The sequence below is a fragment of the Ahaetulla prasina genome, chromosome 5, assembly GCF_028640845.1.
Source record: "Ahaetulla prasina isolate Xishuangbanna chromosome 5, ASM2864084v1, whole genome shotgun sequence".
In the NCBI taxonomy this organism is placed as follows: domain Eukaryota; kingdom Metazoa; phylum Chordata; class Lepidosauria; order Squamata; family Colubridae; genus Ahaetulla; species Ahaetulla prasina.
Window position 1 is genome coordinate 139,078,460 of NC_080543.1, and position 20,144 is coordinate 139,098,603.

Genomic DNA, 20,144 nt, shown 5'->3' on the forward strand with positions numbered 1-20,144 from the left:
CACAATCAAAAGAGTTTAGAGACCTTTGACACAATCAAAGGTCTCTAAACTCTTTTGATTGTGTCAAAAGTCTCTAAGCTCTTCCGTAGGGAGCACGAATCCCCTCCTGGCCACAGAGATGCCATTCTGGGTTGGTTTTTCAAACATGGCCAGGATTTCCTCCCTGAACAGAACAATTACAGTGAAATCCTTAGGAATCCCTTCATCTGCCAGGATGATTCAGGCTCTGGGTCATTTCCCTTCGGCCTTTCTCTTTCTCTTCTGCAGCCGTGCTCTCTTTGGGGAGGGGCTGTTGGCTGCCGCTCTTAAAGGACCGAAGGGCCTGGCATTCACCTTGATGGGTGGAAAGCGCCTCCCCTCCACTCCCCGGTGATCACGGAAGCCTCAGCGTGGCTTCTCCTTACAAGATCTTTCATTCTCTTCCACGGAGCGTTTCACCTGGAGGGGCCTTTGGCTCAGATTTCCTCCTCTGCCGAAATAAGCTATCATCCTTTAAACCAACCTTTATCAACCTTGGCGGCTTTAAGATGGCTGGACTCCCAAAATTCCCCAACCACAGAGCTGCTGGGGCATTCGGGGAGTTGAAGTCCCCCCACCTTAAAGAATATAATTTTATTTTATTGGCCAAGTGTGATTGGACACACAAGGAATTTGTCTTGGTGCATATGCTCTCAGTGTACATAAAAGAAAAGATACGTTCATCAAGGTAAAGTGGCCGGAGGTGGGAAACCCTACCGATCCTTCCATCCGGATGGAGCCAGGCGCTCCGGGGATGGGGAAGCCGGGCTGCCTGGAGCTCTGGAGAGAATTTCCTTCCTGGCTCTAAATATAAAGGCGTGCTCCCCCCACCCCCAGCAGCGCCGGGCACAGCGAGCGGCTCTTTCAGCAGCCGAAGCCCGGGACTTGGGGGGGGGGCGGGCTGGTGAAGCCTCCGTAGCCCTTTACCAAGACCAGGGCAGAGCGGGGCTTGGGCGCAGCGGCTGCAACTCCGAGGCTCCCTCCAGCCGCTCCGTCGCTCGCCCTCCCAAGCCGGGCACCCCCAGCGAGCCCTGCGCCTCGATACCCCTCTGAGGGACTGGACTGCAACCCCCCCCCCGACCTCCCCCATCCCGACCCAAATTTGCCATCCGGCCCGGCTTCCCTTCCCAAGAGGAGCTGTGCCGGGACCCCAGACCCGGGACTTGCCCGCCCGGGCGGCGGGGAGAAGAAGGGGGGGAGGGGGGCGCTGCAGCACTGCTCCCCGCCGGGCCTCCCCGCGCTCCGGTCCCTGGACGCTGCGAGGGGAGGGGGCAAAGGCAGGCAAGAACAAGAAGTTCAAGGCGCCGGCCCGGACAGCAGCAGCCGAGGCGGGGGAGGGGAGGAGGCTTGGTTGGAGCATCAGTCCGGCTCCGCTGCCGAGGGGGGGCGGGGGGGCGGGCGCGATCGAGGGGCTGGGCTCCCTTCCCGCCTCTTCGGAGGAAGGAGGGCCCTGGCAACGGCCCCCCGGGCCTCGTGGAGCCAGCTGCCCCGGCCTCCTTCCCCGCCCCCCAAGCCCCCTCCCCCGGGCCCGCAGCCTCTATAGAGGCCGGCCGGGCGGAGGGCCGTCCAGAGCCCCGCCAAGCGCAGCCCAGCTCAGCCATGGACCGCCGCCCGCTCGCCCTCCTGCTGCTGCTCCTGCTCGCCACCCTGCACGGGACCCGCGGTGAGTGTCCGCCGGAGCCTCCCCGGCCGCTCCCGGGACCGACGGCTGCCTCTTGCTTCGGGGGCCCCGGGCGGGCGCCGAGCTCCCCCGGGCAGGTGCTGGGCTGGCGCCTGGGGCGGCTGGGGTCCCGCGGCTGCTGAGCCAGCGAGGGCTCCGGGCTCTCCGTCTAGAAAGGCGCGGCAGTGGCGGCGCGGCTGGACGGGAGGCGGCGGGAGGCAAGCGAAGAGCCGCGCGAAGGGGGCCGAGAAGTGGCCGGGCGCCTTTCCGCTACGGCGATCCCTGAAGGGGCAGCGAGCGAGGGCCGCGCTGGATCAGGGCCGGCTGAGCCCGGAGGGGAGAGAGTCGGACTGGTTGGCCCGAAGGGAAAGAGGGGCGTTGAATCTCTTGGCAAGTGGCGGGGAGCCCCTCTGGAAACCCGGCGCTCCCTCCAACGGGAGAGGTGGGAAAGGGATGGGGTGGTCACCTGGCGGATAGACCCGGTTGGCAGTCCGGTGCTTTGGCTTCTCTGGGGGCTTCCCGACTTCCCCCTTACTCTGCCCAGAAAGCTCCGCCACAGTCCCCCCTCCTCTCCGCTCACTTCTTAAGAAAGTGGGTTGAGAAGCCAGAAGAATCTGCTTTCCGCTTAGCATTTGAAGTCCTTTCTCCCCCAAGCATAAAAGGTTGGAGCCCGTCTGTGGGCATGCTGGCATCAGGCAGAGATCCCGATTGCCCTGGGAAGAGCATCTTCGCTCTTGAAGCCTCCAGCGCTTCTGCTCTGCAGAGGGTCCCTGCTGGCCCTTCTGGGTTTGGTGAGTGTGTGTGTGTGTGTGGTTGGGCTCCTCTGTTTCAGAAAGTGTGGAAGCTTTCTGTTTGCCCCCTCCCCTCCGGAGAATTTTCTTCTGGGTCTTCTGGGTCTAGGATGGGAGGCAGGGAAGCCAACGGCAAAGGACACACCAGGAGACCTCTTTTGGTTGGTGGGTGGGTGGGTGGATGGGAGGACCAGCCTTCTGGTCAGGACTGCAAGGAGCCAGATCTGGCCCTTGAGAGTCACCCTCTTCCTTCAAGGAGGCCCCTCGGATGCTTCTAAGGGAGGTTTCCTCTGTCTTTCTATTCAGGGAATGTTGAAGGATCTTCTCATTTTCTCCCTTTTTACCCTCTCACTCTAGAGGGGAGCTGCTTCCAGGGGAGGGTCTTCCAGGGGTCCCAGAAAGGGTGGTTCAGCATTCTAGCTGAGATTCATGTTCATTTCTGAAACACTGAGACCTTTTTCACTCAGGAGGCTCTCCGAAGGAATTTCAATTCACATCTGCATGCAAGATACACAACATTTCTTTGCATTTCTTGTTCTAAAGGGCAGTCTGGGTTAAAATCAGGATTAAATTATTTCGAAGCTGCCTGTGCTCCTCTTCCCAAATCCTCCTCCTCCTAGATTGTTTCCCAGGGATTTTGCACTGATGCCCTCAGGAAACGGGGCACAGCTTGAGAGCCACCTACAAAAAGTGGAGGGACATTTTTAGGGGTTTAGGAGAAAATATTTTTAGCAGGACAAATTGAATTTAGTTGATGTGGAGGATGTGGAGGATCAATCAGTTCTGGGATTTTAGATCTACCCTTTGTAGAAGGTAGCTAAGAAACCCCCTTTGTGGGCTTCCACTTTTTAATTGCAGAGAGGAAGAAGCAGGGAAGACGCTGTGCCCAACACTCACAACCACACACTTCCTTCAGAGAGGCTCACTTGTGCCAGAGGTCGCTTGTGTCTCACATTCTAACAAAGTTGGGGTAAAAAGCGCAAGATTGAAAAACAGAGGCATAATATTCCCAGGGGCAGCATAAACCACTTCTGTCTGCAGATGGTTTACATCATAAAACAACCTTTAAAAATGACTCCACTTTCAATGTTATGTTATATGTCTCACACACACACACACAAATGTCCTTTTTTGCTGAGCGCAACTGCAGAACCACAACTTGTTACGCTAGAAAGGAATCTAATAACTTTGCATCCTGTTCCCTGAATTATTCTGTATCTCCAGCTTCTAGCTATGGGGAGAGAAAGCTACACACTAGCGTTGTGCAGTGCTTCAGATACGATTCACAAGAAGGTGTTTCTGAATGCGCAGAAGAGCATATACCACAACTGTGTGTAATCCTGCAAATAAACAGACCTGCTTTAATAGGTCCACACACAGATGCAGCATTTTACACACTCTTTCTCTCTCCTGCCTTCTTCCCTTCCCTCTTTGTCTTTCCTCTTGTGAAGGTCTGATTAACTGTAATCTGCAAAATTAGGAATCCTGATTGCACAGGATTTCCAACCCAGCTGGAGGTTATAATTATGATTACGTTGCATGTGCTTACATCTGTAATTTTAGATTTTCCCTGACAATGGACGAGCCACACTTCTCTAGGTATATCTTTTCTAAAGAAGCTTTTCTTTTTATTAGGCATTAGGAAAAATAGCTGAATAATAATCTATCAGTAAGAAAAGAGGACTAAATATGGCTACTTTTTATTACAAGTTAATTAATTAATCCAATTTTTTTTCTGAACAGCTCAGCTTGTCCTTGAACAGAGATGGCATGGTGCTTGTGGAAAAAACTTTGCATAAACGTGAATTTTTGAATTCCTTGGAGCTATAAAGAGGGAGCACTTTTGAGGAAAGGTGCAAGTAAGATTTGCATACATTTTGGCACTCCAGAACTGTGCTTCTCTCAGTCTTGGCAACTTTTAAAATCTGTGGACTGCTGCTCCCAGAATTCTGAGGCCCACAGATCTTGATGTTGCTAAGGTTGAGAGAAGCAGGGCTCTAGGGTATCCCATTATTTTCTAGAGGCAGTCCACTTCATGTATCGAAAGACTAAATTCTTTCATGTTTTGAAAATTGTTTGCATGTCTCAAAGTTGCATTAAAGAACAAACTGAGAGAATACATTTTTTTCAACCTGGAGGGACAATCAATGCTTCTCTATGGGTTTAAAAATAGTTCAGTTTGGATATCATCAACCCCGTTCCTTTGGCTTCTTGGTGCTGCTCCTCTGAAGCCCAGGGGCGCAGGGGGCCCAGAGAGGTATGCATGCCTTGGGGGTGGGGGGGCGGAGCAGGAGGAGGAGGAAAGAGCATCAGGTAAAACCAGCCCTCCATGCCTGCTCCATGAGTTCAACCAGGGATCTTCTGCACCCAGACCACAGGGATCTTCCGCACCCGGACCACGGGTCCCTTGCATTAGCCAATTCAGGTCTTTATAATACTGAACGTTTAATGTAAAATGTTAGGCTGGATACCTTCAATTATCCTTGCACTATTAACATATTCAAATAGATTAATTTGTAACAAGGAGAAAAATAGACACAAGGACTAATGACTAGAAGGGGTTAAACCCATAGCTGGCTGGCAAGGTTGGAATCAAAAAAAAGCCAAAAGCTCAGAACAAGGTAAGGATTCCTCCCCCCCCCCCTTTTTGCTGTAAGGAGGATTTGGAGCGAAGACTGAAATAAAAGACAAGAAGGTGGTTGGTGTAGACGGGGAGGGGAAAATAAAAATGAGGAAAGGCAGAATTGCTTCAACACTTCATTTGCATTGCCTGACATTTTCCCCCCAATCATTCCTGGCATGATTGAATGAGGGCAAAATGCAGCTCCAGATCCATCAAGGCACTGCAAGAATCCACATTTAGCCAATCTTAACTCTCCAAACCAAGGAAGATTATTTATTTGCAGCACAAGGCAGCGTATTTAGTGCTCCCTCCTTTCCTGTTTACCCCCCTTATGACCCTGCAAGGTAGGTCCTGGGTAATAGTTATAAGCTGAAAGTCACCAGTGAGCATCCATGGCTGACAGGAGTCTGGGTGTCCCTGCTGAAGAGAAGTCGTTTTGCCCCCACTGGGTCCCAGGAAGTGGAAGGAGGTGGCTGGGGTGACTGTGAAGCCACGGGCTGCAGTCTTGGAAAACTTGGGAGCTGCAGATCAGTCTAGTTGGCCAAGCTTTGGAGCCAGTTATCGCAAGCAACCCTTATCAACTCTTTTTACATTCAGTGTTTGGCACAGCCCAGGAAACAAGGAATCCGGCGTGCCTTGTTCTCAAAGGGTGGGACACTTCCCCCCCCCCCATAATCTCTTCGTGTCCGAGACGGACGTGTTAGAGTTGCATCTGGTTGAGGATCCGTTCCCAAGGAGCAGGGAATATCAGGTGGGGCTGGTCCTTTGGCAGGCTCCTTTTGAGCAGCTTTCTATTGGATGGAATCAGAAGGATGCCTATCAAATTTACAGATGATTGCAAGCTGGAGGGGATTGTTTAATACCTCACAATTCCAAATGACCTTGGCAAGCTCCAGCATTGGGCCAAATCCAACAGGCTGATGTGCAACCTTTGTTTTTGATTGGGGAGCCCTAATCATTCCTCTTAAATCCCTGTTTGAATTACAGCTCCTGGGTTCCTGTCCTGCTTGTCCTGTTTCACCACAAAACAGACCCTCCCCCTCCCCACTCCTTGCATAGGAAGCCTTTTAGAAAATGGTTGATCTCTTTTTTGCAAATCTCCCAGACTCTCTTATCACCCAGAGGGGCTTTTGCAAACTCTCTTCACTGATTTGGGCCAGGACTTCTGTTCATATAGTCCAACGTTGCATTGGCCTTTTAGACTCCCATCATGCCACTTGTTCACGGGAGAGTTTAGAGAAAAAAGTTATCAGGATGTTAAAGAAGTTTTTGGAAACCAAGCCATCTTATTTTGGACTCTGGTTTGGTCTCCTCCTCCCCCCCCCCAAAAAAAAACCCCAATTAGGTCAGAAAATGTCCTTCGTGACAAAATGCATTGTGCATTTATAAGGTATCTCTCTTAATAAACGTACTGTGCCCCTTTTAATAACTATTCCAGGGCACCTCTGCACACTCATTCATAGGTGTCCAGTACAGCCCATAATGAAGTGACCTGCTTTAAGACAACCTGATCTAAACAGTCTAATTTGTGTATCGTGCAATGACATTATGTTGCACACTTCTCCATCCAACGCCTGTGGCTTTTGTGGGTGCAGCCAGCTACTTCTCACATTGACAATTGTAACAACCTCTTTTACGTAGCAACAGGCTGCCTGCGCTGTAGATAAGGAGGGGAAGCTTGCAAACTCAGTAATCTCTCTCGCTTTCTGGGTTGCCATATACGATCTATTGCTTCTGTGTTTCTCTTTTATTATATATTGCAGTATTGCCAAGACTTTATGTTCACTTGGGCTCTTTTGTGCTGCTGGTAGCTTTGGGCTATCATAAAGAATTTCTTCCTTCCTTTGACCTTAAAATGAGCGAGCTTTTCTCACTGATAAGGGTGATGGGGGGGGATACGAGACCGCTTATCTCCTGGTGCTGCCACGAGGCAGCTGGGAGGAAAACACTTCCAATGCTTATAGGAGTGAAGGAACAGCTCCTAAGGATTCCTTGTTCAAAGGAACCGTCTCATAAGAGCATCCATCCTATCTTTGATGGTGATTTCTGAAGCAGGAGTTGGGATCATCAGGCTTCCTGTGCCAGTGCTGGGGAGTGGGGGGGAGAAAGGGAGTGAGAACTTCAAACATTCATTCACAGCTGCCCCTAAGACTAATTGGCAGCCAGGCTGAACCGCTCTGTACCTGCATTTGCAGTAATTGCCTGTCGCCCTCGCTTGGCCCTCCCTTCCACCCTGCCCAGGATGGCTCTCCCTGCATATGTGGGGAGGTGTGTGTTTGTGTGTGTTGCATTGAGATTTCTTTCTTCTCTTGTCTGCCTTCTCATGTGGCCCTGGGGTCAAATTATTTAGCAGGAATAACACTGGGGAGGCCAAGTGCCTTTCAGCTGCCTCCTTTATCTTGGGTAATTGCGCGGGGACAATTAGCTGGCTCCTTTTAAAAAAACCCGCTAATGCCTGTTCCAGTTTCTCACCCCACTTTTGTCTCCTAAAAATCACAACCAAGAAGAAAGGCTGGAATGATTTGTGAGTGAGGCCTCTCCTTTGTTCTGCCCTGCAGGGAAACCCATCAGCCTGACTTACCGATGCCCTTGCAGGTATTTTGAGAGCCAAGTGGCCAAGTCCCAGATCAAACACCTGAAGATCTTGACCGTCCCTGGATGCCCCCTTCAGGTCATGTAAGTGTCTTCTTTGCACCTTGGATGCTGGTTGGAAGCTCTGAAGCCCCATCCATCAGAACTGCAACTCTCTCTCTCAATCTCCCTATATTTCGAGATAAAGATTCAACGGTGGCGTTTAATTAGTCTGCAATAAAAGATATAAACTAGAATCTGAGTGGAAAAGTCGGCCAGTTTTCATTCTAGATCTGATTCTCCTCCTCCCTCAGCTATTGTGAAATTTGAGGTCATTCTGTTTATTTTCAGCGCTGTTTATGTTTTAAAAATGTTACTATTGCTATGATTTTTATTTTGGCTGGAAAAGAGAATGGTGTTAAGTCTAGAAAAAATTGTCTTTGTATTTGAAATGGTGAAAGCAGAGAGAGAGATTTGGAGTGAATTCAGCCATCCACTTTTTAAAAAACACTCTTATCCTCCTGCTTTTTATGAAACTCAAATGAGATCTTCCTGAATGTAAACAGAAAAAAATGATCAGAAAAGGAACAGGAGAAGATTTTCTGCCCTCTTGTGGCTCCTTAGCATAAATGGTTTATGTCGTCTGGAAATTTAGGTTTAATTCATCAAGATGATTAAATTAACTGCATGGGAAATGATCTTGATAATGGCCAATAATTGCTCAATTGCTGTCACTATACCAGTGAAAATTTTGTATTTTAGTTTGCCTGCCTTTTCCCCTCATTGAGAACAACAGGAGGGTTTGTAGTTAACATCTGTAATATTTCCTGTCTTTTGCTCTTTTTTGGCCTTTGTCTACTGTAAAACCAGAGTAAATGAAGCTTCTTTGATCCAGCTAGTTTACATATTAATCCTTGGTCGTATCAGTTGAATGCTTCATTTATGCTTCAAGGTGTATTTCATGGGAAACTGATTCTTTTTAAAGAAAAAAAAAGGAACAAGAAATAGACTTGATTAAGGCATCTTGGAATGCAGCCTTCAGAATCTGATTTCATGAAGTCGATCGGGACTGGCAGCCAGCCCCATTTTTCTCACAACCACCGGCTCCCTCCCGTCTTTCCCTGGTGGGCAAATCTTTCTATTTTTAGAGGCCTCCAGGAAGACTCTTAAGACTTGTTTTCTATTAGCTTTTATCTTTGGGATTCTTGATTCAGTTGTATTTGCTGCTATTTTCTATTTTATTGTATTTTGCTGTTTATATTTTGATTTTGTTTTATTTTTCATTTATAATTCTCCTTTTGTAAACGATTCTGGGTCTTTTGGGAAATAAAAATGATGCAGCTATAAAAACAAATCCATAAGTACTTGCATCTGTTCAGTGAAGAGTTTTATGCCTCAGCAGCAAGTTATAATTTATGGATGGTTTAGGCTGGGGGTTTCTCAACTTTGGTGACTTTTAGATGGGTGGATTTCAACTCCCAGAATTCCCCAGCCAGCTGGCTGGAGAATTCTGGGAACTGAAGTCCACCCATGTTAAAGGTGCCATGGTTGAGAAATCCTGGTTTAGGCCGTGAGATACAGCAGCCTTTCTCATCTTTGACAATTTTGAAATGTGTGGACTCCCAGAATTCCCCAGCAGGCACCTTAAAGTTACCAAACACTGAGTTACAAACTCAGAAAATGACTTTTTCTACCTCAGATTAGTCTCTCGATTCAATTCAGTCTCTAATTGTGATTTTGAAATCCGAGTCCCTGCCTCCCATTGACTCTTAATTGGAAATAAGGCATTACTTACGTTTTGTTTGTTTGGTCTGACAGAAGCGAATCAAGTTGTCAGGAGTAGCATTTTTTTTCTGAGCAGATTAATTCTTCCAAGATGCTAAATTCTGGTTTTGTTCTTCTTTTACGAAGGAAATTGTAAATTTTGTTTGGCAGATTTAATGGCAGAATGGATTAAAATTTGCAAACATGTCTGAGTGAGCTTTCTGAAAGAATAAGGTCTTCTAACTTTCACCTAAGGAGTTTCAGAAGGTTTCCTGCTTGCGTGGAAGAGGCAGGAGCCTAAAAAAGGCACCATTTGTGGTGTCTAGAGGGATGTCAGAAGTCGCAGAGGCTGGAATAGGATATGGCTTGTTGATTGATACAGTGCAAAGGGTAGCAAGCAAAGAAGGGCAGAGATTCTGGCATTCAGGGATTGCAATCATTGATCTCCTGGGAATACTCACTCCCTGGTGATCTTAAAGATTATTTGTTCCCATGGATCAAAGGAGGCAAAGTGTTTAGTTCACCAGTGCAATAATAATAATAATAATAATGCTGTTTTTAATCTATTGGGTTCCTAGCTTGGTATCTGCAGAGCCACCAAATTCAGGTACCAGTCGCCCCGTCCAGTTTGCTTGGCTGATAAGGGCGCCTTGAAGGGGTTTCTCTCCAGGAGATCTTATCTGCTTTATCCATCCAGAGACCCCGATGGTGCCCCCTCTCCCTTGACAATCTGCCAGAGGGCATTCAAGACTCTGGTCTGGCAGATCAGTTTTGATTGTTGAAAAGTGCAAAAGCTGTTCTCCCGTGCTGGATTTGCCTTTGAGGCGGGATTGGTTTTGTGGTTTTATGCCCTTTGTAGTATAGACCTTGCTTTCCAACCACATTTAGCAATTGTTCAGATTTACAACTGGCCATCGCAGCATCCCCATGGTAGTATGATCATGATTTGGCCACGGGGCACTTTGATGCTGGTCTCCTTTCCTTCCACCCTTCCCAGCACTGGGGGGCTTCCCCAGAGACCTCCGTCTTCATGTGAGGTGACCAAAGTAGGATCACTTGAGCCCAGTCATCCGTGTCTCAAGTGAGAACTCTTGAGTTGATTTGTTTAACAACCCATTTGTTTACTTTTCTGGCTGCCTGTGGCATTACCAGGAATTTTCTCCAGTACCAAAGTTCAAAAGTGTTAGCTTACTTTTTATCCTGCTTGTATCCCAGGTCTTCAAGATCCAGAAGAACTCATCCTGCAATTATCCTTTCCCCTTAAAACATCCCTCTAATATAAACATGATAAACGTTAAAACCACACAGGAAGAGGGGGCAAAGCCTTACATGCTTCCCTCATGCTAAACAGAGCCACAGTTTATTTATAAGTATAGTTGTGTATTTGAAGAAAAGTTAAAATTAGTCTTATAAGTACTTCAACTTGGGTGATTTTATAGAGAAGCTTTATAATTAACTTCTTTCTGTTCTACTATTAAATGTGGTTGAAACTTTCTTGAAAAAGTAAAATATGTGAAAATGAAGTATTTCATCTTTTCATTTTCAACTGATGGGTTTTAGAAATTGATTTATATTCTGCTTATATTGTTTATAAATAGAATTCTGCCTGAGAACGTGAATTGCTAAATAGAAAACATTAAGGAAGGCAGATTAATTACGTGTCCTGTGGAAACATTTTCCTGCAGCATAATGAAGCAATCATTGTAGAGTGTAGGACTAACACAAAAAGCAGTTTCAAACTTTCCTTATCAGCTCACTGGTGAGACACAGTCTGTAGCTTGAACAGCCTATTTTCAGAATTGGGGGGTATTTCATGTAATGAGGAAACCAGCAGATTCTGGGTGAAATTTTCATAAAAAATAGCCTTTTCTGGGGAAGGTGTTCAGCAAATATCAGAAAAGCTCTTTCGTTCTACAGTTGAGGTCTACTCATCTAGACATGTTTATATGTTAAAGATGGTTTGGCACAAATGAAAGAGTTCAGACAAGCAGTAATAAGAATTCCATTGCTCTATCAATTGCTCACTCTCAGACTGTTCTCCCATTGCAGAGTTGCTGAATATTGTTGCTGTCAGAGAGTACAAAATGGTGTTGAGTTTGTTCTTTCAGTTCACCTCCAAAAAGTATGATAATTTGAGATCCCTTCTCTGGCCTTTTCTGCTCAGCAGCTAGAAGCTAGAAACTATGCCCGATTGTTCTTCACTCTGTGTAGGGTTTTTTTTTCCATAGAGAGGTTGGAAGATGTTCAAAATTCCCCAAATTGGCCAAATAAAAACAAAAACAATGTAACTTACCGCACACCTTCTGAAGGTAACTCAAAAGCTTTGGATGTATTTAACTTCAGGCCACCCTGACCTTGGTTTGAAGGTGGCCCAGCTATCGCTCAAGTAGACTGCTTTGTGTCAATTTGTGGTAATAGCCACAAATGTTTTTAATGGTTTTAATTTCACCATAATAATAAAAAAAACTTTCTTTCATTGTGTAATGTTATAAGGAGCAGATGTCTTTATTGTCCCTTGTCACAAAAGCTGAACTAGCAAATTCGGGTTTGATTTATGTACGTGTTTGTTTTCTATTCTACCTTTTTTTTTTTCCTCTCTTTTTCGGCAGTGCAAGACTGAAAAACAGCAGTAAACAGATCTGCATTGACTCCAAGTTAAAGTGGATTCAAGAGTACCTGGAGAAATACTTTCAAAAGTAAGCCGCAATTCCAAAGGCCACAACAAAACCACCCCAGGTGAAACCGGGATTGGCAAAGAGGCCTCGGTTTCAGCTGAGTTTTGGGAGCTTCTTCACATCTGTCACCAAGAGAAATTCTCAGTTTTGGGCCTAAAGGGATAAAGTTTCACGTGGACCAGGTGACAAGGTGCCCGTCAGTTTTACCCCACAGTAGTTCTCACAAGTACCACAAGTGGAGGACTTGTGAATTTCACGCACCAGATTTCTGGGACCTTTTGCACATTCTTCTGAAGTTGCCCCAGAGCCAATTTTGGAAGCTCTTAGGTCTGTTCAGATGGTCTGTGCTTAAATATATATATTTTCTTCCAGACTTTTTATTTTGAGCAGTTCAAGGAAGAAGTTGACCCCAAGCATGTCAGACGCAGTGAGGGTAGTCTCTTGGCAGCAATCTTATATATGAATGTTTTTACTGGAAATACTAGGGTCTTTGTAGACGCTGGACTTCAAAAGAGTTGGCTCCATAGCTGTCCTTGCCGAACTGAGTCCTTTGAATTTTCCTCCGTGCACCCCGGAGATCTATTTTTCCTCTGTGCTTAAGGCCACATTTCAAGCCAACTCCAAATAAGATTATCTCCTGTCTGTCAAATGTTACATGTCTGCACTGCAGCCATTTAACTCTCGGCTGCTTAAAGGGGGTCTTGCCCACAGGTGGCCAGATGTAATACGAATATCTAAAACTATATTAATGTAGCCTATCTACTTTTCACTTGTTCTAACAGCGTACTGCATATATTATGTACTGTACATTCAAACAAAATTGGTTAGTTAAATACTATAAAAGCCCAACTGTATATGGGAATTTATTAAAAAAATGCTTTTTAAATAATAAAACTTATGCTTTTTTTAGATGGGCTGTTGTCAGTTGTTTCATCTTCTCAGCTTTCTTCTTGTGTTAACCAGGCTGTTGCAAGAATGCAGTTTTGGGAAGTTCGAGACTTATTTTGAAGTCTTGAAGGTTCCTGCTAAAATATCAGCTCCTTGCTCACTAATCTCTCTTGCCTTTTCTCTTACGCAACTTTCACACAACTGTTGTGGGTGCAGGGTAGGTGAAAGTGCCACAGTCAGTTCTCGGTCATGCTAAACCAAACTAGTTGAGTTGTGTTATGAAATAGCTGCTGCCCTAATGAGGAAAGGCCATTTTGGGGCTGACCAGTTTCCATTTTAATTTGTCACCACGTGAATCCTAGAGGCTGGAAGTGACCTGGGGAGTCTCCTAATCTACACCCTTCGCACCATCCAAATCCAGTTAACCCATAGCGGAATCACTGTTACCCCAAATAATGCAGATGGCACACGTGAACCACACCCGTTTGCACACACTGTGTGCCCCATACAGTGGCTGAGAGGGGAAGGTTTATTATTTATTATTTAGACTTTTATACCGCCCTTCTCCTGAAGGACTCAGGGCGGTGTACAGCCAAATTAAAAATATACAATCTACAATATTAAAACAACAAATTAAAATAACATATTATATAATGGCCGAAAAATTTAAAAGTTTAAATGTAAAACCGTCAAATTGACCCCAATAAAACACAGTACCCCAATTTAAAATTATTAAAAAGGTGGATTCACCTCCCCTGCCCCACAGTCCCAGCCACTGTTGTCCTGCTGCTAAGAGCAACAGGGGATTGTCAACCTTTTCTATATCTGCCTCCCAGTTGGCCTCGTAGCTGTGGCTACAGGTGTTGTTCAGTTGGAGCTGCCAATAAACCTCTGTGAATCCTGAAAACTTTCGGACTGGCACCTTTCCGAGAAGACTTTGTGCTCAGTGCCAGGAGCCCTTTGTGAAGCTGTAGCCCCAACAGGGTCACAGCAGGACTCTGGTGGGTGTTAAAGCCCGCCAAGCCCCTTTGTGCTCCAAAAAGTCCCTTTAGAAAGAGCCAATTGGAATGGCAGCAGACATAAGACAGGGGTGGTGGCCAAAGGAAATGGGCAGCAGGGCAGACCTTTGGCGGGCTCCTATGTGAGGTTTGGCTTCTGAACATTTTAGGACCGAATTAGAATCCCAGATAAGAATTATCACTGCACCTGCTGACTCCGATGCGTTTTTTCCGATCTCTGCTTCCAAATTATCCTTGTGATCCAGTTGGCCGCCCCTGGGGCTGCACTGGCTTTAACACCCCCAGCTGCCCAAGAGGGCTGCTGGCTCTGTTTTGCCTCCATTATTACATAGCCCTGAGTTCAAAACAAAGGTCAGAGGAGAGCTGTGCCTGGGAAAATCCAAAGAAGTCAGCTGTGTTATTTTAAAGTAACGTTAATAGCGATATACAAGGTTAAGGAAGCCCCTGGCCTAGCAAATCCCAGGGAGGTTAATGAGATTGCACTAAGATTAACAGGTTTTGGCTCCTTCGTGTAAAAGGGACTTTGCTGCTGAGGGCAGTTTGCTTTCTTCTCGGACAGTTGTGGGTTTAAAGTCCAAGTAAATCACAGACACGCTTGTTGCCCCTGAACGGAGAGAGAGGAGGGAGAGTTGTGCCTTTTGGGTGTATTATGTTAAGATTCTTCGGCTGCCATTAAATTAGCTTTGTCTGCTGTTGTTCTGTATATTGTGGTGCAGCGGTTGGCTTGCAGGATGGCCGGCTGACTCTGCATTCCACTGGCAGCAGTTCGATCCTGACCGGCTCAAGGTTGACTCAGCCTTCCAGCCTTCCCAGGTCGGTAAAATGAGGACCCAGATCGTTGGGGGAAATAGGCTGACTCTGTAAACTGCTTAGTGAGGGCCAGTGGTGGGATTCAAGTAATTTAACAACCGGTTCTCTGCCCTAATGATTTCTTCCAACAACCAATTTGCCAAACTGCTCAGAAAGTTAACAACCGGTTCTCCCGAAGTGGTGTGAACTGGCTGAATCCCACCACTGGTGAGGGCTGTAAAGCTCTGTGGAGCGGTAGGTAAGTCTAAGGGTTGCTGCTATTGCTGTCCTTCTTCTTTGTATTCATTGCACCACAAACTCTCCTTGTTAAGGGAAAAAGCAGCACCAGCAATAAAGGAGAATCCAAACTGAGGCAAAGCCCTCCTGAGGTTGCTCTGCTTGAGCTTGGCAGACCTTTCCCTGGCACATGAATCGGGAGGTCAGGCAAGTGGTGCAGCCCTGTTGTGTTACTCAGTGGGAGGAAGATCCCAAGCGAGCAGTGTCCCTAGGATGGCTTCTAGAAAGTGGCTAGGAAGGCGGAGAGGGTTCTGGGCCCAGAAACGGGCCTCCTCTCCTCTCATCTCTGAAGCTTCTTCTGTTTTCCACAGGAGCCTCTTCCTCCCCTCTGGAACTTTATTGTCTTCAGCATTGTACTCCCCATTGTTTGTTTGTGTATGTGGGGTGGGTGGGTGGAGGGGAAGGTTAGGCGTGCAGGTACTCCTCGTTAAATGACCAAACCCCACTAAAGGAAAAGCTTTGCTTTCCTCACCTAATTTTTTTTTTTAAGTATACTTTTACACTTCAGAACTTAAAATTAGCAAGCGGTATAAATAAATCTTTGGCCACAGTTAGAATTCAGTTCTATGTTATCTTCTCAGAAATGCCCCTGATCTTGTGTTGGTTCTCTGTCGTAATTAGATGTCCTGTTACGCTAGAAGTCCTTCCAAGTTTCATTTACAGTTGAAATAACCCGTCTTCCTGAAATGTAGAAACTTCTTTGAGTTGAGTGCATCTTCTGGTTGGCTTGAAGGACATATCTAGATGGCTTTCTAGATATGGAAGTAGTGTTCTTTTGACTTTTGGGGTGCTACTTTGAGTCTGGTGTACAGCCTGGAACATGCAAGAGGTTGGCCTCTGCTTATCTTTGTGTTTTGCATCAGCCAAGATCACCCGAGGTCCTTCACTTGACCAGATGGGAAGGCATGAAGGACCTCTTCGCTTTGATATCGTGCATCATGTTGCACTCCTGACCTGCACTGGCCATATTTTCTCAGAGGGGATCTTCATATCCAGATCTAGAAGGCTTCGTAAAGAAGCCCTCCAGTTTGGAAAGGCATCAGAAAACTGTTTAAAATAAATAAAAGGCAAGACAAAGGCCTTTTCCATAGAAGTTTTCAACATAAATATAAAACCAGGTGGAAAAGTTTCTTGAAACCTATAGTTTTAAAACAGAGCTGCTAACAGGCTAGGTTCATTCAACGGTTCAACCTGGTTTAAGTGTTTAACGAACTGGTTTCTGAGATCGCACCATGTCTTGAAAAATAAACTAACTAATCCAAATATTCACTGAATGGACTGGCTTTGTGCTGAGGCCTGCACCTAATCAAACTTAGCATGCTGCATGTATATACATATCTGCTAGCTCTTTAATTAGCTTATTTAAGGCTCTGGTATGGACACAGCCCCTGTGTCCTTCTGTGGAGTGGCCTAAATTATTTCCGAGCATAATTCTGATTTTGTACAATGAACACAATTGGAATCGATCTTAGCCAACAATGACTTCCTATTTTGTAAGCTGGTTTCCTGCTTGTTGGCCCTGTGGGCCTGGAGTTGGCATGTTCCTTTGACATTGCTTGATAGACTCTCCCTCTGTTCTTTACCTACAGGAGAGTCAAGATGTAAGCGAGGAGCAGTGTTGGCTTCCTGCGGGATGCTTCTCCGTAGGAGCTGGAAACCTCCATCCCCCTGACCCTCTTCCAGCCACCCAGCCACCCCATCCCACGATCCTGGGCAGAGGAGAGCCTCCACGGTTGCCCGAGTTCCTTATTTGCACAGAAACGTCTTGCCTTTGCCAATATTGTCCGATGTAGCAGGAACTGCTTGGGTTTTTTATTTTATTTTTTGTATCACTAACTTCAAGAGCAGCAACTTGTATGAAACAGAGCATTAATCCCTTCTGCTGTGCAGAATCCGGACACTGACCCCTTGATACGTTTGCATGGGGGAGAAGGAGGGAGGGAGGGAGGGGAGAGACTTTGGGGAGAATTATTCAAAGGGTGTGTGTGTGTGTGATGGCCAACACTGTGTTATGCTAATGGCTCTTCTTTGCATGTGCAAGAGTCACAGCTGAGATTTCAGGCAGCAAGACAGCAAAATCCTAATTTTTAGAGCGTTAGAGACATAGAAAGGATTTCCGGTCTCCACATTCAGAGTCGAGAGAAGGAGTGAGTGCATGTCGAATATTTGTATTTCTTCTCAGGGAACTCGATCTGTGCCATAAGCGACCAAATTTTATGAATCACAAGCTTAAAAGATTTTTATTGTAGCCATTACTAAGATACTATGAATTGTTATAAAGACATCTGCAAGTGAGCCCTGTGGAGTTTGCTCCTGGTTCAAATAGCAGAGCATTTTTTTTTAGTTGTGGTAAAAAGTAGCTTTTGAAAATCAGACTTTATTACGTTAAATGTAAACCAAGCTGCCTGCAGAGCCATTTTCCTTGACTTAAAAGAGAAACGGTGCACCTCCTAACGCAATCCCTACCACAACGGACGGAGAGGCTCTTCTAATCTTTTCTCCCATTTTTAATCACTCAAATAGCAATAACAAATTTACCGTCCAGAGTAGAATTCTTTCTCTGGGAGCAGAGAGTCAGGACTCCGGTGGCTTTTAAATGCAGCTAGAATGCAAAAATATTGTTCAAACTGAAGTGCCAAAGATAAACTCCAGTTAGTACTGGGTTGCCTGTCTTAATCAGCTTCTTCAAACACATTTCCCATCTACAAATTCAATGTACCAAAACTACCAAGAGGAGACGTATCAGTTTGTTACTATTGGCAGAATCAGAAGATGTTTTGCTAGTAAGGTTTAGTTTTGTGCGTTCCCCTCCTCAAAATACACCATGCAATGAGTTTTCAGTAGCTATAATGTGGGGGTGGGGGGGGGACCAGGATGGCAATCAAGGCAGCTCCAGATTGCCCAGCAATGACTTAAATCAGTGTCTTCACCTTGCAACTTTAAGATCTCTGCACTTCATCTGCCAGAATTCCCCAGCCAATATGACTGGCTGGACTATTCTGAGAATTGAAGTCCAAAGAGTTTAAAGTTGGCAAGGTGGAGAAACAGTAACTTAGATAATGGGACTTTCGGAGGGGGGACTGGCGGGGGTTCAATTATATCTAACACTGCAGGCATCAGATACACACGCATCAGATACACACTCAACCTTCTAGTCATATCCATTCCACGCACAATTACATGGTTCTGGCCCTGCTGGATATAATAAGATTATTCTGCACATTATGCTATGTTCCTAAATACCCTTGGCAAAGTTAAACACTGTTCAACTCAAAGTAGTCCAACCTTGCTTTGGATCTTGTAAGATTTTATTAATAACAGCAACTTGCTGGGCAGGTGTTAACTTTGGAGGCTTTGCTACATATTGGGAGTGCTAATTAATACTTCCTATTCTTAATATATGCTTTTACTAAAGAGAAAATGAATTTAACATTCAAAAACCATCGAGGGACACACAAGAGTTGGGATTCAAATTCCAGATGCTCCAAAAGTATCTTTGTTTCTCAGTAACCCTATTTTAAAAAAGGCACGGAAACTGCAAGAGACCAGAGGTTTCAGCAGACCCTTAGAGAAGGTGAAAAACTGGCTCATGGCTGGATTGCCAAATCCATGCTGATTCCACCGGGAGCGTCCAGCCATGCGTGAAGCTTACGAGAGGTTCCTGGTGATGCCTCTCGGTAAGAAACTAGTTAGCTTGCCTGCCCTGCTGTTGCTTAGGAGAGAGAAAAAGGAGCCATGAGAGAGAGAGAGAGGCTCAGATGAAGCCCTGTGGCCCATCTCGGCCCCATCTTGAAGCCCACCAGCAAGGATTCCCTAAGAGAAATGCAGCTCTCACAACCTGGAGGAAGTTCAGATCGGGATTTGAAAGCATGGATCATTTTCAGGGCAAGCAATGATTCATGCTATCGTTCTATGGATGGTCTAGTTAGCAGGCCCACAGGTTTTCCCAAAATAATGTGAAAAAGACTTTTCATCATGAAAAGAAAAATGTATAACTACTTCATGCTATTTGTTTTGTAAATATATATTTTTGCAAAATATGTAAGCACTTCTTAATTTTCTTAATAAAGTTTGTATTCAGTTTTTGGTGTTCTCGTCCTTTAAGTCGTTTATGTCTCTGTCAAATTTCTACAGACAAATCTTTGTTCAAAGGATAATGTTACTCTGTTTTTGCTACAGTGGCCTATCCCTGAGGGCATTATAAGGACCACAATTTCCCTGAGTTACAGTTATGTTGTAGAGCTAGAAGAGGTTTTTCTCAACTTAGCAACTGTAAGATATGGGGCTTCATCTCCCACAGTTGATGGAAGCCAAGGGTAGATGAGAAATTCTGGGAGTTGAAGTTCACACATCTTAAATTTGCCAAGTTTGAAAAAAAAACCCTGGTCTACATCATATGCACACACCTTGTTTAGTCCCCATCCTGAAGCTGTTAAAACTGCTGCTGGCCTAAATCTTGCTGCTCTCAGAGCGGGTTCTTATTACACATCGACGATGGTGTATGTTATGTTGCTATTAGTACAGTTTGAATGTGACACTCTGAGGCCCATAATTGGTGGTCACTTAGCCAAAATTCCAGTTCTTTTCAACATCAACCACTGGGCGAAACCCTCTTTCAGTTGGCATGCATAGTGTTCCATGCACTATGTTGTGTCCCCCACTCCCGAACACACTACTTCCGATTACTCACTGAACGTTTTTTAAATTTTATTATTAACTGACCACTAGGAGTCAGCAAAGATTTAAAGGTTATTTTTGAAATCCCTTGGCTGCCATCTAGTGGTTACCTGATTTGTGCAGCTGAGGTGGAACCCTGAGTAAGCATCAGCCTTCCCATGTAAACCTGACAGGAAACATAATCAGATGAGCTAAATCTGCTTTAAGGATCCATTAACACAGTCTTGCAAGTCCAAAGTACAAACTTCCCACCATGTATGTATTTTCAACTGCCTGATCCATTAGGGTGGGCTTTCCTTTCCTTTCTCTGACCATGAAGTCCTTGGGGGCTCTTCCTTCTCTTGTCTGATGGTTTCTGGGGCAGCACCTCTT

At 45.6% G+C, this 20,144-nt stretch overlaps 1 protein-coding gene across 3 annotated transcripts; it reads left to right on the top strand.

Annotated features, from left to right (window-relative positions):
* The first annotated feature begins 1,355 nt into the window (after positions 1-1,355).
* Positions 1,356-19,172, top strand: CXCL12 (C-X-C motif chemokine ligand 12). 3 transcript variants are annotated; one of them, XM_058186347.1, is made up of 4 exons: positions 1,356-1,681; positions 7,651-7,768; positions 12,037-12,123; positions 16,685-19,172. In XM_058186347.1, exons 1-4 carry the CDS (start codon positions 1,618-1,620, stop codon positions 16,698-16,700), a joined length of 285 nt encoding a protein of 94 aa, XP_058042330.1. In that variant the 5' UTR covers positions 1,356-1,617; the 3' UTR covers positions 16,701-19,172. The 3 variants fall into 3 exon arrangements, with proteins under 3 accessions (XP_058042330.1, XP_058042329.1, XP_058042328.1); XM_058186345.1 differs by lacking the exon at positions 1,356-1,681 and adding an exon at positions 2,148-2,469; XM_058186346.1 differs by lacking the exons at positions 1,356-1,681; positions 16,685-19,172 and adding an exon at positions 1,713-2,469 and having other exon boundaries at positions 12,037-12,127.
* Positions 19,173-20,144: the final 972 nt, after the last annotated feature.

Bases quoted from the DNA above. Each gene is read 5' to 3' on its own strand.
- CXCL12 (XM_058186345.1), top strand. From the start codon at position 2,361: ATGCTGGCATCAGGCAGAGATCCCGATTGCCCTGGGAAGAGCATCTTC. The intron at 2,470-7,650 runs GTGAGTGTGTGT...TCTGCCCTGCAG, and splicing joins TGCTGGCCCTTCTGGGTTTG to GGAAACCCATCAGCCTGACT. The intron at 7,769-12,036 runs GTAAGTGTCTTC...CTTTTTCGGCAG, and splicing joins GGATGCCCCCTTCAGGTCAT to TGCAAGACTGAAAAACAGCA.